The 18498-nt window shown below is 43.3% G+C and overlaps 1 protein-coding gene and 1 long non-coding RNA gene across 5 annotated transcripts in view; both read left to right on the forward strand.

Moving 5' to 3' along the window:
• Window positions 1-802: 802 nt before the first annotated feature.
• Window positions 803-18498, forward strand: part of DISC1 (DISC1 scaffold protein) — a 488958-nt gene continuing 471262 nt past the window's right edge. For 2 of the 4 annotated variants that reach the window (XM_069572613.1, XM_069572618.1), the window contains exons 1-2: window positions 803-936; window positions 1431-1481. In XM_069572613.1, the coding sequence (XP_069428714.1) occupies window positions 1472-1481 (10 nt within the window). In that variant the 5' untranslated portion in view covers window positions 803-936; window positions 1431-1471. Of the gene's footprint in view, window positions 937-1118; window positions 1301-1430; window positions 1482-18498 lie in introns of those variants that run through there. The other 2 variants (XM_069572615.1, XM_069572614.1) reach the window with 2 other exon arrangements.
• Window positions 8586-14374, forward strand: LOC138430419 (uncharacterized). Its single transcript, XR_011253161.1, has 3 exons — window positions 8586-9322; window positions 9406-9682; window positions 13106-14374. It is a non-coding gene; the product is annotated as an uncharacterized lncRNA (long non-coding RNA).

Here is an 18498-nt window from a genome sequence, read left to right on the forward strand (position 1 = left end):
GCAGAGTTCTAACCACTGGACAACCAGGATACCCCCTGTAGACTTTTTGATGTTGGCCATTCTGAGCAATGTGAAGTGATACCTCATTGTGGTTTTGATTTGCATTTCTCTAATAATTAGCTATGATGAGCATCTTTCCATGTGCCTGCTGTCCATCTGTATGTCTTTGGAGAAATGTCTATTTAGGTCTTCTGTCCCTTTTTTGATTGGGTTGTCTATAAATCTTTAAAAGTTTTGCTTTTTCCATTAGTTTGGAATCATTGTGGAAATTTTTTTGGTATTCCAGGGTATGGTGTGTGATATGGATGAGAGAAGGGGTCTTATTTTTCCATGTGGATTGAAAACTTTATCCTTTCCCCATCAGTTTGCAATGCAGTCTCCATTATCTTAAGTTCTAAGAAATGTGGGTTTCTTTTGGCTCCATCTTTCATGGCCCACTGGTCTATTTGCCTGTCCTTGCACCAATAACACACTTACTGATCACTGCCGGTTTATACTGAGTGTTGGTAAATGAGAGGGCAACTATTCTTGCCTTGTTTTTCTTCAAATTTGTCTTCCTGTTCTTGTATTACTTCTTTCAGTACTGGATAGAATTTTGCAGTGTGTTTTAAACTGAATTTGCTTGTCACTTGAAATATACCTTTTCATAAGGAGAAAAATGTCTTTAACTTTGTTCCTTTGTCATGGTTGAGTTAGAGTGAGTTATGTGGAATCAGTGAATTAATTATCACCAAAGCCGGCAGGGAAAATCAACAGCCCCATGACAAAAAAAAAAAAAGGTTATGACAATAAGTAATCCATTCTCTACAGCAAATATTGTGACTTTCCCATTACAAGCATGTTCCCAGTAGCAGAGTTGCAAATCAACAGTCTCTCGAACAATTTAAAATTAATATTATAGGAAAACATGATGACTTCATGATGTCAAGGTACAGAGTAAGTATACATTTAACTTTTTATAATCATAGGCCTGTAAATTTTTATTAATCTTTCCTTTACTTACCTCACAAGATGTAAGGGCTCATTCAGGGCTTGGAAACAGACTTCCCAGTTCTCCTCGCCCCCCTTCTCCAAGTTCCTGACTAGCAATTGCTAGCTAGCTCTTCCTGGCAGCCTCTGAGTCAAATGAGCCTTGCTATCCAGTCAGGGAATTAGTTAGTATTCAGCAGTTTTCTTAATGCTAGCTTGCAGATCTCTCATAATCTCTACTTTGGAACTTAATTTACTATTTAATTCATCTATTAAACTTGTTGGTGGAGAGAATAAATTTTTTTGGTTTCAATAACTATTTTTAATTTCTGTAAGTTTTATCTGTTTTTCAATCCTTCCTGTTCTGTTTTCATAGTGCCTATTCTTTGATTTTCTATTCCTTTCTTTTAAAAATCTCTCTAATTAATTTTTAAATATGCTTATTTCATAATATCTTTCAGACTATCCTTGAGGGGCTAATCCTGGTGGATCAGTGGGGATCATGTATTCAGGTATATTATGTATTTTTCACTTAACCTAAAGTTTTATCTCCTGCCCTTGTGTGTCGTTAAATCCAGGCTCCTGGTGTTTAGTACCTACTGTTGGGTCCCCTAGGAGCAACATATCTGTGTGTTTTCAACCATGGGCGTGGTCAGTTCATGTGCATCTCAGCCTGCATTTCAGATCACTCTTTCTCAGAGACTTGTTTTCTTTTTCTGTGTTCCTTTATGTGTTATTTCTGTGGGTTTATAGTATATGGCATTCTACTTCAGGTCATTCTTCCATGTTGCCAGATATGGTAGTTAAATTTTTGCAAGAAAAAATTTTTTTACCTAATTTTTATATGTACATTGTTGAAAAATCTAAAGTCAAAAAATTATGTTCTACTTGAAGAGATTATTACTATTAGCATTATATTGATTCTATATCTTTGTAATCTTGTTTGTGCATATGTGTATATGTATGTGTGCAGGTGTGTAAACACTAATAAAATTACTGTTAGGTTAAAGAGGAATTATCCTCATTGTACTATTTAATAACATGATTTTCAAAAATTAAATATAATGTCAAAATATTTACATGTTAACCACTATATTCCTACTAGGTGCTTTTTAAAGGCTACAAGGTATACCATCATGATGCTGTAATGTAATTTATTCCACCAATTGTGTTGTTGGACATTTTTAAAATGTTTGTGGTTATAAGCAACACTGATACAATGACCTTAGAAGTGCATCTTTGCCTGCATCTTTGTTTATTTAGAATAAGTTGCTGAAAGCAGAATAGCTGGGTAATATGAATATTTTTGTTATTTACTGACAAATTGAGTTGTTTTCTTCTGGGACAATTATCAGCCAGACTCCCTTTCCTAAATTCTTGTTTACCAGATATTGAAGATTGAAATGACATGAACATAAATTTATATGTATCTCTTCCTAGAGCTGTAGGCATAGCACTAACATTTTCTCCCAAGGTTAGGGAGTGAGTTTCTGGCGTGTCTTTCCTACCTAACTCCACCCTGTCAGAGTTAATAGGAATTCCATGCGTCACACGTGCTCTGAAGCATCAGTACGTGCTCTGAAGGAGAAAGGGTTCTCTATGATTACTTTTCAACCTGAAAAAAAAGTACATATGCCTCACATTTATCTGCTCCACTTACCAGCACCCAGCCCCATCCTGCTTCAATGAACTTAATGAGATTAACAGATGCTATTTCTTTTTTTAATATACTTTTTATTTTGTATTGGAGTATAGCCGATTAACAATGCTGCGATAGTTTTGGGTGGACAGCTAAGGGACTTAGCCATCAGAATGTATCCATTCTCCCCCAAACTCCCCTCCCGTCCAGGCTGCCACATAACACTGAGCAGAGTTTCTTGTGCTATACACTAGGTCCTTGTTGATTATCTGTTTTAAACATAACAGTGTGTACTGGCCCACCCCAAACTCCCAACCTGCCCCACGTGTGCTTAGTCGCTCAGTCATGTCTGACTCTTTGCAACCCCATGAACTGTAGCCCACCAAGCTCCACTGTCCATGGGGCTTTTCCAGGCCAGAATGCTGGAGTAAGTAGCCTTTCCCTTCTCCAGGGATCTTCCCAACCCAGGGATCAAACCCAGGGCTCCCACATTGCAGGTGGATTCTATACCGCCTGAGCTACCAGGGAAGCCCAAGAATACTGGAGTGGATGGCCTGTTCCTTCTCCAGGGATCTTCCCGACAGATGCTATTTCTTTAATCCGTGTTAGTGTACTGTCAGGTAACAGCGTCATTCTGAGGTTACTAGAACTGAAGCGCAGAACAGTGATGAGAGATGGACAAACGAATCTGTGAGAGAATATTCTTCACGTCTTCCAATCTATATGTCCATCTGTGCTTCCCTCTAAAGTCATTTATGTAACAGAATGCTACATCAGAAAGCTCCAAGCTGGCTTTTACTAAAGTATTCTTTTGGTTACATTGTAGATTATGTAAAATCTTGCCATTTATTCTTGTTTAAAAACATTGAAAGGCGGCATGATATGACTCTAATAAATCATCATTAATTTTGTTATGTTTCATAATGGCATCTTGTCATAAAAGAATATGTTGTTGTTTAGACACTAAGTTGTGTCCAACTCTTTTGTGACCCCATGGACTGCAGCCCACCAGGCTTCTCTGTCCATGGGATTTTCCAGGCAAGAGAATACTGGGGTGGGTTGCCATTTGATATTCCCAACCCAGAGATCAAACCCTCAGCTTCTGCATTGACAAGCAGATTCTTTACTGCTGAGCCAACAGGGAAGCCCGTAGAAGAATATACACATGGGAATTCGCCGGTAGTCCAGTGGTTAGGGCTCTGTGCTTTCACTGCCAAGGGCAGAGCACTAAGATCCTGCATGCCGTGCAGCGTGGCCAAAAAACCAATATGCATATGTATTTTAGACATGCATATCAAAGCACATGAAGTCTGGAATTTGCTCTAAAATTCCATGGAGTGGGAGGGAGGGAGGGGGAGAGGAATTGGTGGATAGTTGAAGCAAGCGTGGCAGAACTTTATGGGGCCGTTGTATTATTCTCACTTTGTGAACATTTGATAGTTTTCAAAATGTAGTAAAAAGGTAGTTTCTTAGGGCAAGGAAGAGAAGAGAGACATGGAGAGAGAGATTGAGAGGGGTTGATTGATTATCCTGTTGAATCTTTGAGTTAAAAAGCCAAGGGAAACCTGTCTGACAAAGGGAGAAAGCTGGCTGAAGGGGGCTTTGTTGTGAATGAGCCACCTGCTGCCATCTAAGAGCTAGAGGTTCCCCGATGGTGCAGCGATAAAAGAATCCTCCCGCCAGTGCAGGAGGACCGAGTTCGATCCCCAGGTCAGGAAGATCCCTGGAGAAGGAAATGGCTACCCACTCCAGTGTTCTTGCCTGGGAAATCCCATGGACAGAGGAGCCTGGCAGGGCTGCAGTCCATGGGGTGGCAAAAGAGCTGGACACAACTCAGTGACTAAACAACAGGCCATCTAAGGGCACAACGAGAAGCAAGGCTGTGTCTTTGTAGATACATCCCTCTACCCCATACACACACGCAGTTCCCGTTGCTCTAAGCCTGTTCTGTAAGAATGCAGTTAACTTAGGATTTAATAGTGGGAGGAATATTAGAGGCCGTGCAATCTACCCTTTTTCTTGAGTAAATGAAGAAATCAAGTAAAATACATCTATTTCCCTGCACAAGCATCTTTTAAAATCTCATCTCATGTACCCTCACCGCAGTTTTGAAAGGTAAAAACTGGAGATGTTGCTCTATTTTTATACACACAAGTGAGGCCTTGTGTGTGTGTGGGTGGGGGGGTGGGACAAGTGTCTTTGCCACTTTAAAAAGTCTACACTGAAATGAGCTCTTTCCTTGAATTTAGACTTTTTCTTTTAATGAAGCTTTGTGTATTGACTTTAAAATTTTTACTTATATTAATTTCTTTGGCTGCACTGGGTCTGAGTTGCAGCACATGGGGTCTTTAGTAATTGTGGCGTGTGGAACCTTCTTTTAGTTGTGGCATGCGGGATCTAGTTCCCAGTCCAGGAACTGAACCAGGCCTCTACATGATGAGTCTGGAGTCTCAAGCAGCAGACCACCAGGGAAGTCCTGAATCTAGGCCTTTTGAAATCTATCCCAGACTCCTTGTATTGTATTTCGTAGAACACTAGGAATTAACAAGCCCTTCAAACAGAATTAAAAGTTATTAATATCACTGATATGTGAGTAGGGAAACTGTTCTGAGGCCATCTCGTTTTTAAAATTGAAGGCCCAAGTTTTGACTCTGACATCATAAATTCCCTTTAGCGGCTTGTGCACGTTCGAGTTCAAAAGTCAGTAGTGAAATGTTTAGAGTTCAGCAGTGACATTAAGGTCCGGATGAAAATATGAGATTTTATTTGTAAGACAAGCAGAATTATACAAATAATGTCACAATTCAAAATATATTTCTCCAAACCTAAGATACTCGTCCGTGACGCCTCTAACGAATTATCTCTGCCTGCTCCCCTGACTGCCTGTAGGTTCTAAAGGTAATGTCAGCTTCCCAAGCACGTTTGGTGTTTTTCTGTTTTCTGTTTTTCCTAATGCTCCTTCCTCTTTGCATGCCTTCTCTTTTAAGACTGAGCTCAGATTCTACCTCCTCCAATTTGGTGAAATCTTCCTTACTAGCCTGCATCACGAACTCTCCCTGTTTCCTAGGGAAACTCTAACAAAGTAACACAGATGGAGAGGCTTAAATGATTGAAACATATCTCATACTCCTGAGAGCAGGATCAACTCTTTCTGGGGCTGTGAGGAGGGCTGTGAGAGCCCTTCAGGCCCCTCCCCTAGTTTCTGATGCTTTGCTGGTGGTTTTTATTTCTTGGCCTCTGGCGGCATCACCCCCCAGTCTCTACCTTGGGCTTCACGTGGTGCTATCCCTATGTGCATGTCTGTCTCTAAATATCAACTTAATTATGGACATCAGACACATTGGCCGGGGCCACTCTGCTCCAGTTCTACCCCATCTGAACAAATGACACCTGCAACAGCGTATTTCTAAATAAGGCTATATTCTAAGGTAAGAAGACTGAGAACCTCAACATGTGGATTTTTCTGGAGATCCCAATTCAACCCATAAAATTGCTTCTTTTGAGTTTTCTCCCCACTTCATTTATATTTCGTTCATGGAATCTATCACATTCTGTGTTGTTAACAGTCTTGACTCTCCTCCCAGACTGCAAGATCTTCCAGGTCTGGTTCATCTTCATACAACCGGAAGTGCCAAGGATAGAGGATGGGTTTGTCAGGGGCCTTATATAGTTTTCATTATGGCTGCCTCTGGTCCCCAGGTTAGGCTATACCTCCAAATGGCAACAGGCAGGATTTTATTAAAATAAAACTTCGTTTTTTCAGGTACACAGTCTGTGTACCTGAATGCATGCAGTTAAGTTTTTGTACCCTTGTTGAAGGCAGGACAAAGTGATTGGGATTTGAAAGACAGGTGGACAATCCAGGCTGTAATAGCCACTTGATGGTGTCAGCCAGGAGAGAGAGAGACAGAGTAGCAAGTATGACTTTCAAAAAAAGCTAGGGAAGACTCTGAGTTAGTGGCTGAATGGGTGGATGCCTCAGGAGTAGTGGATACAAGCATTAGGATTATAAGAGCATTCTGAAACCTAATGCTAATGTTCTGGGGACAGAGATTCTGTAGGACTTGAAGGGGAGGAGTGAGTGTGAAGACAAAAACCAATTACCAGTAACCAGCACCAAGGGGCAGAATATCTGTGCCAGGGTCTGTGTCAGCCCCAGGATCTGGACAACACAAGCACAGATGTCAGAACCAAGAGGTGAGTTTGATGATGAGCCAGCCCATTGTCTTTTTCCAGAAAGCTTGCATCATTGTGAAGGAAGTCCCCCCAATCTGGGGAGGAAGGGATGGCTGGAGCAGGGAAGGGTGGCATGCTCCCCAGCCCAGCCTCAACAGCAGACTCACAAAAGGCCAGGCTTCGTTTGCTGTTCATTCAAAGTACTGAACTAGACAACTAGGGGAAGAAGTCACGGTCCCCTCACTCAAGAGGTTTACAGATCTACAGGGAATAAAACACAGCCAAGAAAAAGTAAACAATCATCCGGTGCCCTACATTTGGGCAAGTTCCATGGTGAGTTGGAAAGGAGGTCCCTCTGTTGATGGAGATGCTGTCTCCAAGTGTGGCCCTTGGACGGTGGCATCAGTGTCATCAGGAGCTTGTTGGAAAGGCGGATTCACAGGCTGCACTCCAGACTTATGAAGTCGCGGTCACTGGAGGTGGGGCCAAGGAATCTGCATTTAACCAGCTTGGAAGGTAGGGGATTTCTTGTGCACATTGAAGTTTAGGAGGTACTGCACTTAGGAGCAGCCAGGAGGATGGGAAGCCGGAGGCAGGAAAGGAAATGGGGAGATGCGGACATGGAGTGAGTGATGTAGGAGAGACTTTGGGGACTGATTGTGAATGTACAACTTTCCAAGCCTTTAGTTAGGAGCTTGGAATCTGCAGGATGGAGAACAGGGCAAGCAGGAGAGCATCACACTCCCCTGGATGCCAGAACTTGCCTCCCATCACTTAGATTAGCCTTTCCCCCAAACCAGAGATGCTCCATGAATAAAAGGATTCCAAGAGCAGATGCCTGTGGGAAACGCCGGACTCTGTTCACGCCTCCTGGAGATTTATAGTGCACATGAGCACAATAAAGACATCAAAATTCTGTTTTAAAAAATAGGGATCTATTTAATAAGTTTTGGTCCTTTGCTCACTCAGCATGTGATCTGCAGACCAGCAGCATCAGTACCACCTGGGAGCTTGCTGGGAAATGCAGACGGATTTCCTCGGTGATGCAGTGGCTAAACCTGCACACTCCCAATATAGGGGGCCCAGGTTTGATCCCTGGACAGGGCACTACTAATAGATCTCACATGCTGCAACTAAGAGTTCGAAGGCTGCAACTGAGACAGGGTGCTGTCAAGTAAATATTTTTTTAAAAAAGAAAATGCAGAATCTTCCTCTCTACTCCAGAGTCAGAAACTTCATTCAACAACATCCCAAGGTGATGGATATGCTCATTAAAGTTTGAGAAGTGCTGGTTTAACCCATTATTCTTGTGGACTTCACTTTGGAAATGCTGCTTTAGGCAATGAGAAGCCAGTGATTTTGAACAGGAAAGCAGCAGGATGAGAGCAGCCTTGTCCTACACAAAGCCCCTGAAGGAGTCTTTCCCTTTCTCCTCCTGGTGCTCCCTCCCCTTGAGCGCTTCCGGTCATTCTCCTCCACAGCAGGAGACCTTGTTCAGGCATGAAGCCCCGCAGAGACTTTTCTGGGCAGTGCCACACTGGTGACCTGTAAACCAGTGATCCATGAGCTCCTTGCTCTCATGAAACTCAAATACCTTTCATTGACCTGGAAACCCAGCCATTGTTCTTACTGATGATCAGATTCTAGTGCTTCATCCAAACTTTCAAGGCATCTTTGGATCCCCATCTTTTAACAGTCCCTCTGTGCAGTTTTTAGATACGATCTACCAGGATAGTCGTCTTTTCAAGCATGGTCATTTCATTACACTTTCTTTTAAAAAAATAACTTGAAAAATTATTGTGTTAAAGTGTCATTCTGAATTATTCGCTAGTTGTGTGCGCTAGTCGTTTTTGAAAGCAAGAATCTTTCTAGTCAAGTTTTGAATCCCCCAGCTAGAACTTAGGGGGTTACTGAGTAACAACAAATGGTGGGAAAGCACAGAGTTTCCTGGAGCCATATGAGGTAGTGGCATTCAAAGGAACCCCACTTGTTCATTACATTCCAAAGGTATGAGCAAAGCAAAATCTTGTCCTAGAGGGGGTTAGCCGAGATGGTGACAGTTGAAAGGCTGAGAGATCCTGCGAGAACAGATTGTATGGGCACACCGTGGTGTGTGTAGGAGAGACTTGTGCGGTGAAGGAGGGGCTGATACATTCAGGGCTGGGGACACTGCAGGTAGAGACTCACACGGAAAGAGCATGGGCCAGGGCAAGAGACTGAGGACACAGGAGGCTGTTGCAGGCACGCTGGCAAAGCCGCGCAGAGTCAACCTGAAGTCCGGAAGTGTAAGACCTCTTTGCGTCCCCTCCGACATCTGCCAGCAACGCCTGTCTTTGTGTTAACAGGAGGCCGGAAGGGGGAGCAAGTTAAAGAATGGGGACCTGTTTCCTCTCTTTGTGCCCCAGTTCCCCCTCCTTTGTATACACCCTCCATCCTGAATAAGCTCTGATTCTCAGGACTAAAATGCACAGCGTGTATCCTGCGGAGACGCAGATACCGCCCAGGAGAGCAGAGCCAAAGGATCACCAGAGTGCAGAGGTGAGAACACCCAGGTAACGCTCGGGGGGAATAGTCTCTATAAAAGAACCTGTTAGCCTAATGAGGCCAACTCTGACTTAAAGTTGTAGGTTCTTTCTCTTTCATCAAGAGGCAGAACTTGGAGAGAAGAGTGACGCGGCGACATGGTTTTAGACACGCTGTGCAGCTACAGAGTCGGGTGGGACGAGTCCCCTCCTTGGGCGTCTTGGGACCTGAGGCTGTGACCACAGAGATGTCCTGGCCGCGTCTGCCATCTAGCGCCTCGCAGGAGGGGTCACCACGCCGATGTATCCCGGCTTCCCGGGTAAATGTGTGCATATAGACTCAGTGTGAGAGCATTATAAAATCAGCCAGATGGAGGTGAGTAGAGCAGATTCACGGCCAATTCTGTACAGATCGAGGCGAGTGGGAGAATGCAGTTAAGTGGACCTGAGGGGTAAGATCCCCTGGAAGAGGAAATGGCAGCCCGCTCCAGTATTCTTGCCTGGAAAATTCCTGGAGAGAAGAGCCTGGCGGGCTACGGTCCATGGGGTCGCAGAGTCCAACACAACTTAGCGAATGAGTGCGCGCGCGGGCACGCGCGCGCGCGCGCACACACACACACACACACACACACACACAGCATGTGCGCCCCAGCTCTTCTCTTCCCCGCCCTCCGGACACACACACACACACACCCCGGACACACACACACACCCCGGACACACACACACCCCGGACACACACACACACCCCGGACACACACACACACCCCGGACACACACACACACACACACACCCCGGACACAGTCACACACCCCAGACACACACACACACACAGCATGTGCACCCCAGCTCTTCTCTTCCCCGCCCCCCCCGCGTGCTGGCGCGCGCGCGCGCACACACACACACACACACACACACACAGCATGTGCACCTCAGCTCTTCCCCGTGCCCCCCCCCCCGCGCGCGCGCGCGCACACACACACACACACACACACACCCCGCCTGTGCACCTCAGCGCTTCTCTTTTTCCCCCGCCTGTGCTTCGCCTCCCCTGGCGTCCTCACTCTGCCCAGCCCTTCCTCCCGGGAAAGGTCAAACAATCCTCAGCCACCCCGTGGTTCAGTCCACGCAGAGGAGGTCGGCCGTGTAGAATCCAGTAGATACGATGCCTTCATATGAACAGACTTACATATACGACTCATTTTGTAAAATAGATTTCTACGATAATAAAAATAACGCAGGCTCATTGTGAAAACTTTGGAACGTATAGAAAAGTGAAGAGGGCCCACTGTCTCCGCATCCTGACTATCTGGGGGCGGGGGGCGCCCGCCGGGGAGTGGGCTTAGGTAAGAAATCCCAGCTTGAGAAGGCAATGCCTGCTAGAAAGGCGTCTGGGGCGCCTGCCGGAGCTGGGCCAGGACAGCGCCCGGGCCCTAGGCGATCGCCGGGACTCCTACCCCGCAGCTCTGCGCGCGTAGGCGGTCCTTCTGCGCATGCACACTGCCGGGTCGCCGGGAGCCCAGGTTCCCCGCGGTGTGACCCGCGACCCGAGCCTGGGCTGGGTGCTCGGGGCTCGGCTCGGACGTGCGCTTTGTCCCGTGCCCTGGCTGCCGGGGGACTCCTCCTCCACCACATCTGGCAGCTCTGTGACCCGAGGTCAAGCAGAAAATAACCTGTTTAACAAATCCAGTCAGTTATTTTTAAATCTAGAAAAGTTAAAAATAAGAAAGCAAAAATATCTCCTAGCGAATGCCTTTCTGGTCTTTAAGGAAATGACAGACATGGGCTTAAAACATGCAAAACAGCATAAAAGTTTTAAAATGAAAAATCAATGGCCGTCCTTCCGAGCTATCCCTCTTTTCAAAGGGAATGATTATTATGTCCGCCCCCACAGTATGTACGTATTTATATATGTATATATTCATACCCTTTTAATATGTATACGATGTGGACTTTTAACTGTTCATTCTTCTGCTCTTCCTGCCTGCCCGCTTCATACTTCTCAGGGACATTTCCACATTTGAACATCTCAATCTAATTATTTTAAGGATGCTTGGAATTCCATTTGTAAAGTACCATATTTCATCTAATATAAAGAAATTCTCAAATGCTTTGTCAGGCAACTCACAGATCTAGAATGCAACTGGACCTGCAAATCTGAGTATTCACAGCTGGGGAGTTTTAGGCTTGGTTTGTGGTGATCTAGAAGCTATTCATTTACAAAAGTGCCACCAAAACGTTTCCATGAAATCATTTTATTCAATTTAATGCTACCAAACAGGGCCCTCTTAAAGCTTGGAAACAAAACTAAAATCGTCCTAGGAGTGGAAATGCTAAGTCTTAAAGAACTACACTAAAAAGGTATTGGTAGATTTTGTTAAATGGTCCTTTTTCAAAGTTGCACAGATTTATACTGTTACCAAAATTTGAATGAGGTTGAACATCTTTTTATATGTAAAATAGCAGCCAGTATTTCTTTTTCTGTATATTTCTTGTTCATATTCTTTGGATTTTTCTTACTGATTCAGCTGGGCTTTGTAAATGAAAGAAGTTATCCTTTGTCTATCACTGTGTTCTGCAAATGTTTTCCCCAGTTTGTCTTCTGTGTTCTACCTTTGTGTTTAGCTATTGATTTTGTTTTGGTTTGGTTTTACAACAAAGAAATGTTAACATTTTGTCTGGCAGATTTGGCAGAGTGCCTTTATACTTGTGGGTTGTCTGTCTTATTTTGCAGAGCCTTCCCCACTACAGTCAGTCAATTCACTCATGGCTTTTATTTAAAAGACACACACACATACACACTCACACACCTTTAATTGTTAGGAAAGTCATCTACTCAATGAAGAAAGTTTGTAAGATACATATGAGCCAAAAGAAAAGTCTTACAGTCTAACTGCCAAAGATAATCACTATGAACATTTTGCCATAAAAAGTTCTATGTAATAATTAAGATTGTGTTTCGATAATGTCATGAACTATATTTGTTAAATATTTGAGCTCTATTTTAAAACAACTTTACTGAAGTATGACTATTATCCCATAAAAATCACTCATTTAAAGTAAATGATTCTTGGTAAAATTACAGATTTGTGTCATCATTACAACAATCCAGTTTCAGAACATTTCATCACTGCAGAAAAAAAGCCCTTTCTATTTGTGTTCTTTTGAAGTCACTCCCCACTCTTTCCAACCAGCCGTAGGCAACCATTAATCAACTTCTTGTCCCAATGGATTTCCTTTTTCTGGACATTTCATATACATGGAGTCACACAATATGTCAAGTTTTGTGTTTGGCTTCTTTCACTTAGTATAATATTTCTGAGATTCATCAATATCATAAGGTGTATCAATACTTCATTGACTTTATTTCGGAATACTAAGGAGTTCATTGACTGGATAGAATACATTTTGTCCATTTGTCAGCTGATGCACATTTGAGTTTTTTCCGCTTCTCAGATATTCTGAATTACGCTGTTTTGAACGTTTGTTGACAAGTTTTGTGTGGACATGTTTTCCTTTTCCTGAGTGTAAGTGGAATTGCTGGATTGTGTGCAAACTCTGAGTCAGCATTTATTTGTTTATTTACTTTTGACTCTGATGGGTTTTCACTGCTGTGAGGTCTTTTCTGCAGTTGAGGAGAAGGGGGTCTACTCTTCGCTGTGGTGAGTGGATTTCTCACTGCGGTGGGCTCAGGGCACACAGGCTTCTGTAGCTGCAGCCAGCGCTCAGTAGTTGTGGTTCCCAGGCTCCAGAGCTCTCGCTCAGTTGTTGTGGAGCATGGACTTGGTCGTTTTGCAGCATGTGAGATCTTTCCGGACCAGGGGTTGAATCCATGTCCCCCTGCACCGGCAGGCTGATTCTTTACCACCGGGCTACCTGGGAAGCACTCTACCTTAGCATTGGATTCTATATCTTGAGGAGCTGCCTGGGACCAATCTGTACTGAAACCTCCACCAGAAAAAAGGAGGCCCTTTTCATTCAAGCTCCTTTTCTCTGGATGACAAGGCCTGTCTGGAATAATGTCTAAGGTTCCAGGACTTTGCATAGAGCTTAAGGTTAACTTTGAGTCTTATTTTAGCAGAATGTTAAGATGAATTTCTTCCTGTCTGAGTTTTGACTGGACTACTAATGTAATGGGCATTAAACACCAAAATGAATATAAGACTGAAACCTACATGAGCAAAATTTTTTTAAAAGTTTAAAGTTATAAAAGGGGAATCAGAACAGTATTTGCCCACCCATGTTCATAGCAGCATTATTCACAATAGCTGAAAGGTGGATACAACCCAGCTGTCCACGGATGGATGGATGGATGCACAAAATGTGGTGTATCCATACAACGGAGTATTAGTCAACCTTCAGGAGGAAGGAAATTTTGACACCTGCTACAACATGGATGAACCTGAAGGACATGAAGTTAAGAGAGATAAGCCACACAAAAATATTGCATGGTTCTACTTACAAGAGGTACCTCTGAAACGGAGTAGGACCCTGTGGTCCTTGCCATCTGACCATGTCCTCTGCCTGTCTTTTGTCTGTGGAAAGCTTTAATCAAAGAATAAGTTTAATCAGAGAAGTGAGATATGCGGAAACAAAGGAAAATAGTAAAAGGAGACTAATAATGACAAGTCATTAAGCATACTCAAGGGCCTTTGGTTCTTTCCCAGGGGTGTACATGCTTTTCTGAGCCATATTCTGTGAGTAGTCCTATAGCTACCAGAACACCAGGTGGAGAAGTTAACTGCGTGATGACCAGGCTGTACCCAGGACATGAACGTCCACAATTCTGAGAACTGGCCGCAAAGAAATGGGAATAAATGGGCCCTGGAGCTGAAGATTAACTATACCTGAAACAACCAAGACGATGCTGGTAAAACCACTGATGACCAATTTGAAGATGACGATTAGAGATGACTGTGCTGTTTCTGCTTGTAACACCAATTCTGTCCATAAAAGCTCTTATACCCTGCTTGTCAGGGGTAGGAGGAGAGTTGGCCTTTGGACAGATGTCCACCATGCTCCCCCCACAGTTGCTAGCATCTGAAATAAAGCAACCTTTTCCTTCTACCAACCTGGCCTGTTTATTGGCTTCTGAGATCCCACACACTTTCAGTAACACCTACACTGGTCAGATTCATAGAAACAGAATGGTGGGTGCTGGAGTTTGAAGAGAAGGAGGGGGAGGAGTTATTGTGAAAGGGTACAGAGTTTCAGTTTGGGAAGATAAACATTTTGGAGATGGGAGATGATGATGGTTGCCCAACAATCTGAATGTACCCAATTCAATTGAATCTTACACCTAGAGATGGTAAAATTTATGTTATATATATTACAGTAATTAAAAAAAAGAAAAAGGTGGGGATCAGTAACCATTTGGACATATTTTAATCAAAAAAGAGAAATGTAAAAGGCAGGGGAAGGACAGCTGGGTTCTTGATGCTGAGATTCTGGGAGAAGGAGGCTGTTAGGGGCTCCCAGACCTTGCTGGCTTCACCCTAACCATCTGAGAGTCAGAGACACATGAAGAATCACAATGCCATATTCCCAAAGAAAGGAGTGGGGTCAGGGAAGGAGGTTCCTTAACTCAGGCAGGACTGCCAGGAGCTCAGCCGCAGGCAGGTAGGGAGGTGCCCGGAGAAAGCTGATCCTGTGCTGGGTCCATGTTGCCCATGGGCTGCTTGGAAATGAGGCTCCAGTGAAGGCTTCTGCTCATCCACCAAAACCCCATCAACTCCTGCACGTGGGGCTTTGTGAACAAACTTCCTATTTGCAAAAGCAAAACAGGATTGCAATTTCTCTGTTTTTCCTGAATTTAGAAAAATAGGCCACAAACGTAGTATTTAAGTGAGTTATCATCTGAGGCATATGCTCAAGGATGAATCACCTGTGAGCACTCTGCAGCATTTAGAGAAACTCCAGAAGGAAATTACTGAACTTCCCCCTGAAGACTGTGAGGAGAACGGATGCCAGCAGATCAGACTCACTTTAAATTCTCAGACCTTGTGCATTTCAGAACTCCAGATACGTTCTTATGGGAGGACAGAAAGCTGGAGCAAACTTTTTTAAACCTCTCTCTTTAGATGACTCCACCATATGCAAGTCACATTCTGTGGAGAAAGATGCAGAAGCCCACCGAGTTTTTGAAGGGAAGCACTATTTGTGTATAAACTTGGAGGAGCGGGCATGCTAAGTCGCTCAGTTGTGTCTGACTCTTTGCAACCCTATAGATTGTAGCCCACCAGGCTCCTCTGTCCATGAGATTCTCTAGGCAAGAATGCTGAAATGGGTTTCCAGGCCCTCCTCCAGAAGCTCTTTCTGACCTGGGGCTCGAACTCCCACCTGCCTGTGTCTTCTGCATTTGCAGGTGGATTCTTTACCCACTGAGACACCTGGGAAGCCCCAACTTGGAGATACAGATCATTAAATAGGAGAATTGTCCTTCAATGCTTTTAGTCACATCTCATTCAAAATTTTCAGTAACGAAAGTTCTGGAACCTGTAATGGATATATTTATTCAAATATAAATTTACTTATTGCAGTATCTTTCACCCAGAAATATTTTATTTCTACCCATTCTTTCTGTGCCACAGGTCCTCAGGGACTTCTGTAGCATTTGGAGATCTGGAGTCAACTGCTGACCAGGGCCCTTATCTGCATAGAGATGTTACATCCTAAAGTGTTTGTTAGCTGTCGTGGGGTACAGACTTCATTGTGTAAACAAAGATAAGCCTGGATCAGGATCCTGGGACATCAGACAGAGGTCCTCAGGGATTTTAGGTGTGTCCTGCTTATCTTTATCTCACCTCTTGCCTGGTTTTCTCTAACACCCGTGTGGGGAAATTCTCACTGTATTTTCCTCTTCTCGCATTCACAGAGCCAAGAATTGAGTAACCAAAATTCATGGTTTAACAGGAAAGAGAGGGTGTGAGGAAGGTGGGGAGAGGGCAGTGTAAGGTGGGATATACCTTCTATGGTCCCTGCAGTTTTTGAAAACTTTACAGAGTACCCAGAGGCGACTGCAGCAAGGGACATCCAACAGTAAGGAGATGAATTCCAGCCCAGGAAGAACCCAGGCTTGTTAGACTGGTTTCTCATACATCGAATGTCGAGTGACAATTAGAATAAGACCCACAAAGTCCATTTCCCCTGATGCGTCTGGACCGTGGCCGAACAAGCTTTAACAGTGACATATATAATGTGCATGAACAAGTGGCCAGTGGACGTCAACATCTGTTTTTTAATCTCAAGTGTGTTTCTTTGCCTTGTCACTGTGGAAGAAATCCCGGAAAAGTCTTGAAAGCTACTTGGCTCCAAATTTACTTTAGGAAAGAAAGGCCAGAGAGTTTTGATGACAAATTTTCTTTATTTCAGCTGCCAAGCTGGTCTTTGACCCTTTAACATGGGTGATTATTTATTTGCACATAGGTTCTTTGCTTCTTTCAATACAGACATCTCTTTCCTGGAATAGTCACCTGATTTCTGATTCCCATTTGCAAAGAATTTTCTGTTTCAAATAAGTTTTAAAGTACTGTACTAAATATCTCTTTTAATATACTGCTGCTGCTGCTGGGCTGCTAAGTCGTTTCAGTCGTGTCCGACTCTGTGCGACCCCATAGACGGCAGCCCTACTTATATATAAAATATAGTAATATGAACTTCTCTGGTGGCTCAGACAGTAAAGAATCTGCCTGCAATGCCAGAAACCTGGGTTCATCCCTGGCCTGGGAAGATTCCCTGGAGGAGGGCGTGGCAACCCACTCCAGTATTCTTGCCTGGAGAATCCCATGGACAGAGGAGCCTGGTGGGCTACAGTCCATGGGGTTGCAAAGAGTCGGACACGAATGAGCAACTAAGCACAGCACAGTACATAATGTAATATAGATAATATATAAAATATATTTCGATGCACTATATATAAAAATGATATATATAAAATATAAATATATAATATATAAATAATATATAATATATAAAAATATAAAAATATATAATATTTTAATATATATAAATTATATATATATTATATTTCGATGCACTACATATATATATTTCCTTTATTAAATTTGTAAGCATTGTAAGAGGGAAACGTGAGTTAATAATGGCACATGTTTTTTGAGTTTATATTTCCCTCCAAAGTAATGCTTTTTTTAAAGAACTCTGATTTCCTGTCTAGATCACATATTCTTACTATAGATATAAATTCTACCCTCTTATCTTTTTCATTATATTTAAAATATGTTACTTTGATATGGATGAAGATGCAAAATGAGTAATTTTAGATGAGTTTTAAGGTTATCAGTGATGGTCCATTTTCTTGGAAGACCAAAATTGACTCAATTCCACCTCACGGTTGTAATCACAAAGCCTCTGATGGATAGTGTCATTTTTAAAAGCATACTGTTTTTTTATAAATATGCACATATATTTGAGAAATCTTTATATATGTGTATTATAATATATGGCATGTATATGAAGGAATCCACTGAGCCACACTCATATACCTTTTTCTATGTTTTTGAGCAAAAAGTTTTTAGGGGGAAATGAACAGGCTTGTGTGAAAGATTGGATCTTGGTGGCCCTTTCCAGTTTCTGATCTGATGATGACTCTTGTCAGTTCCCCCACTCACTCTGCTCTGATGGGAAAGGTGCGGGGATTCTTTAGAACTGTTGGCTAATTCTGAGACAGACTAGGGCCTGGGGCCCTTTGCGGCAGTGCTTGCACCTGGACAAACATCTCCTCGAGTAACAGAATGCAAAGAAATTATAAGCGACTAAAAATAACAGCCTGCATGCACTGTTGGGGCAAGTTACCGACAATAAGATACAAAAAGTCCAAAAACCCAACTGCCACTTCTGAAGAGCAGGGAGCAAAAGCAGAGTATTGTTCATGCCTCTTGCACACAGCATCACCAAAGGGTGAGCAAACCACCTAAGCCATCCCTCTAGCCCACCCCCTGGGCACAGTCCTACCCTTACCTGATATTAAGAACCAGCTCGCCTCACTTTGGGGAGTGAGCAAGGGAATCTATTATTCTCTCTCCCTGCTGCAGCCACAGGAGCCCCAGTAAAGACGTGCCTGAATTTTTTGTCTGGCCTATTTAGTTGCTAAGTTGTGTTCTACTCTTTTGTGACCCCATGGATTGTAGCCTGCCAGGCTCAGAGGAGTTCATGGAATTCTCCAGGCAAGAATA

This window comes from Ovis canadensis, chromosome 25 (genome assembly GCF_042477335.2).
Source record: "Ovis canadensis isolate MfBH-ARS-UI-01 breed Bighorn chromosome 25, ARS-UI_OviCan_v2, whole genome shotgun sequence".
Taxonomy (NCBI): domain Eukaryota; kingdom Metazoa; phylum Chordata; class Mammalia; order Artiodactyla; family Bovidae; genus Ovis; species Ovis canadensis.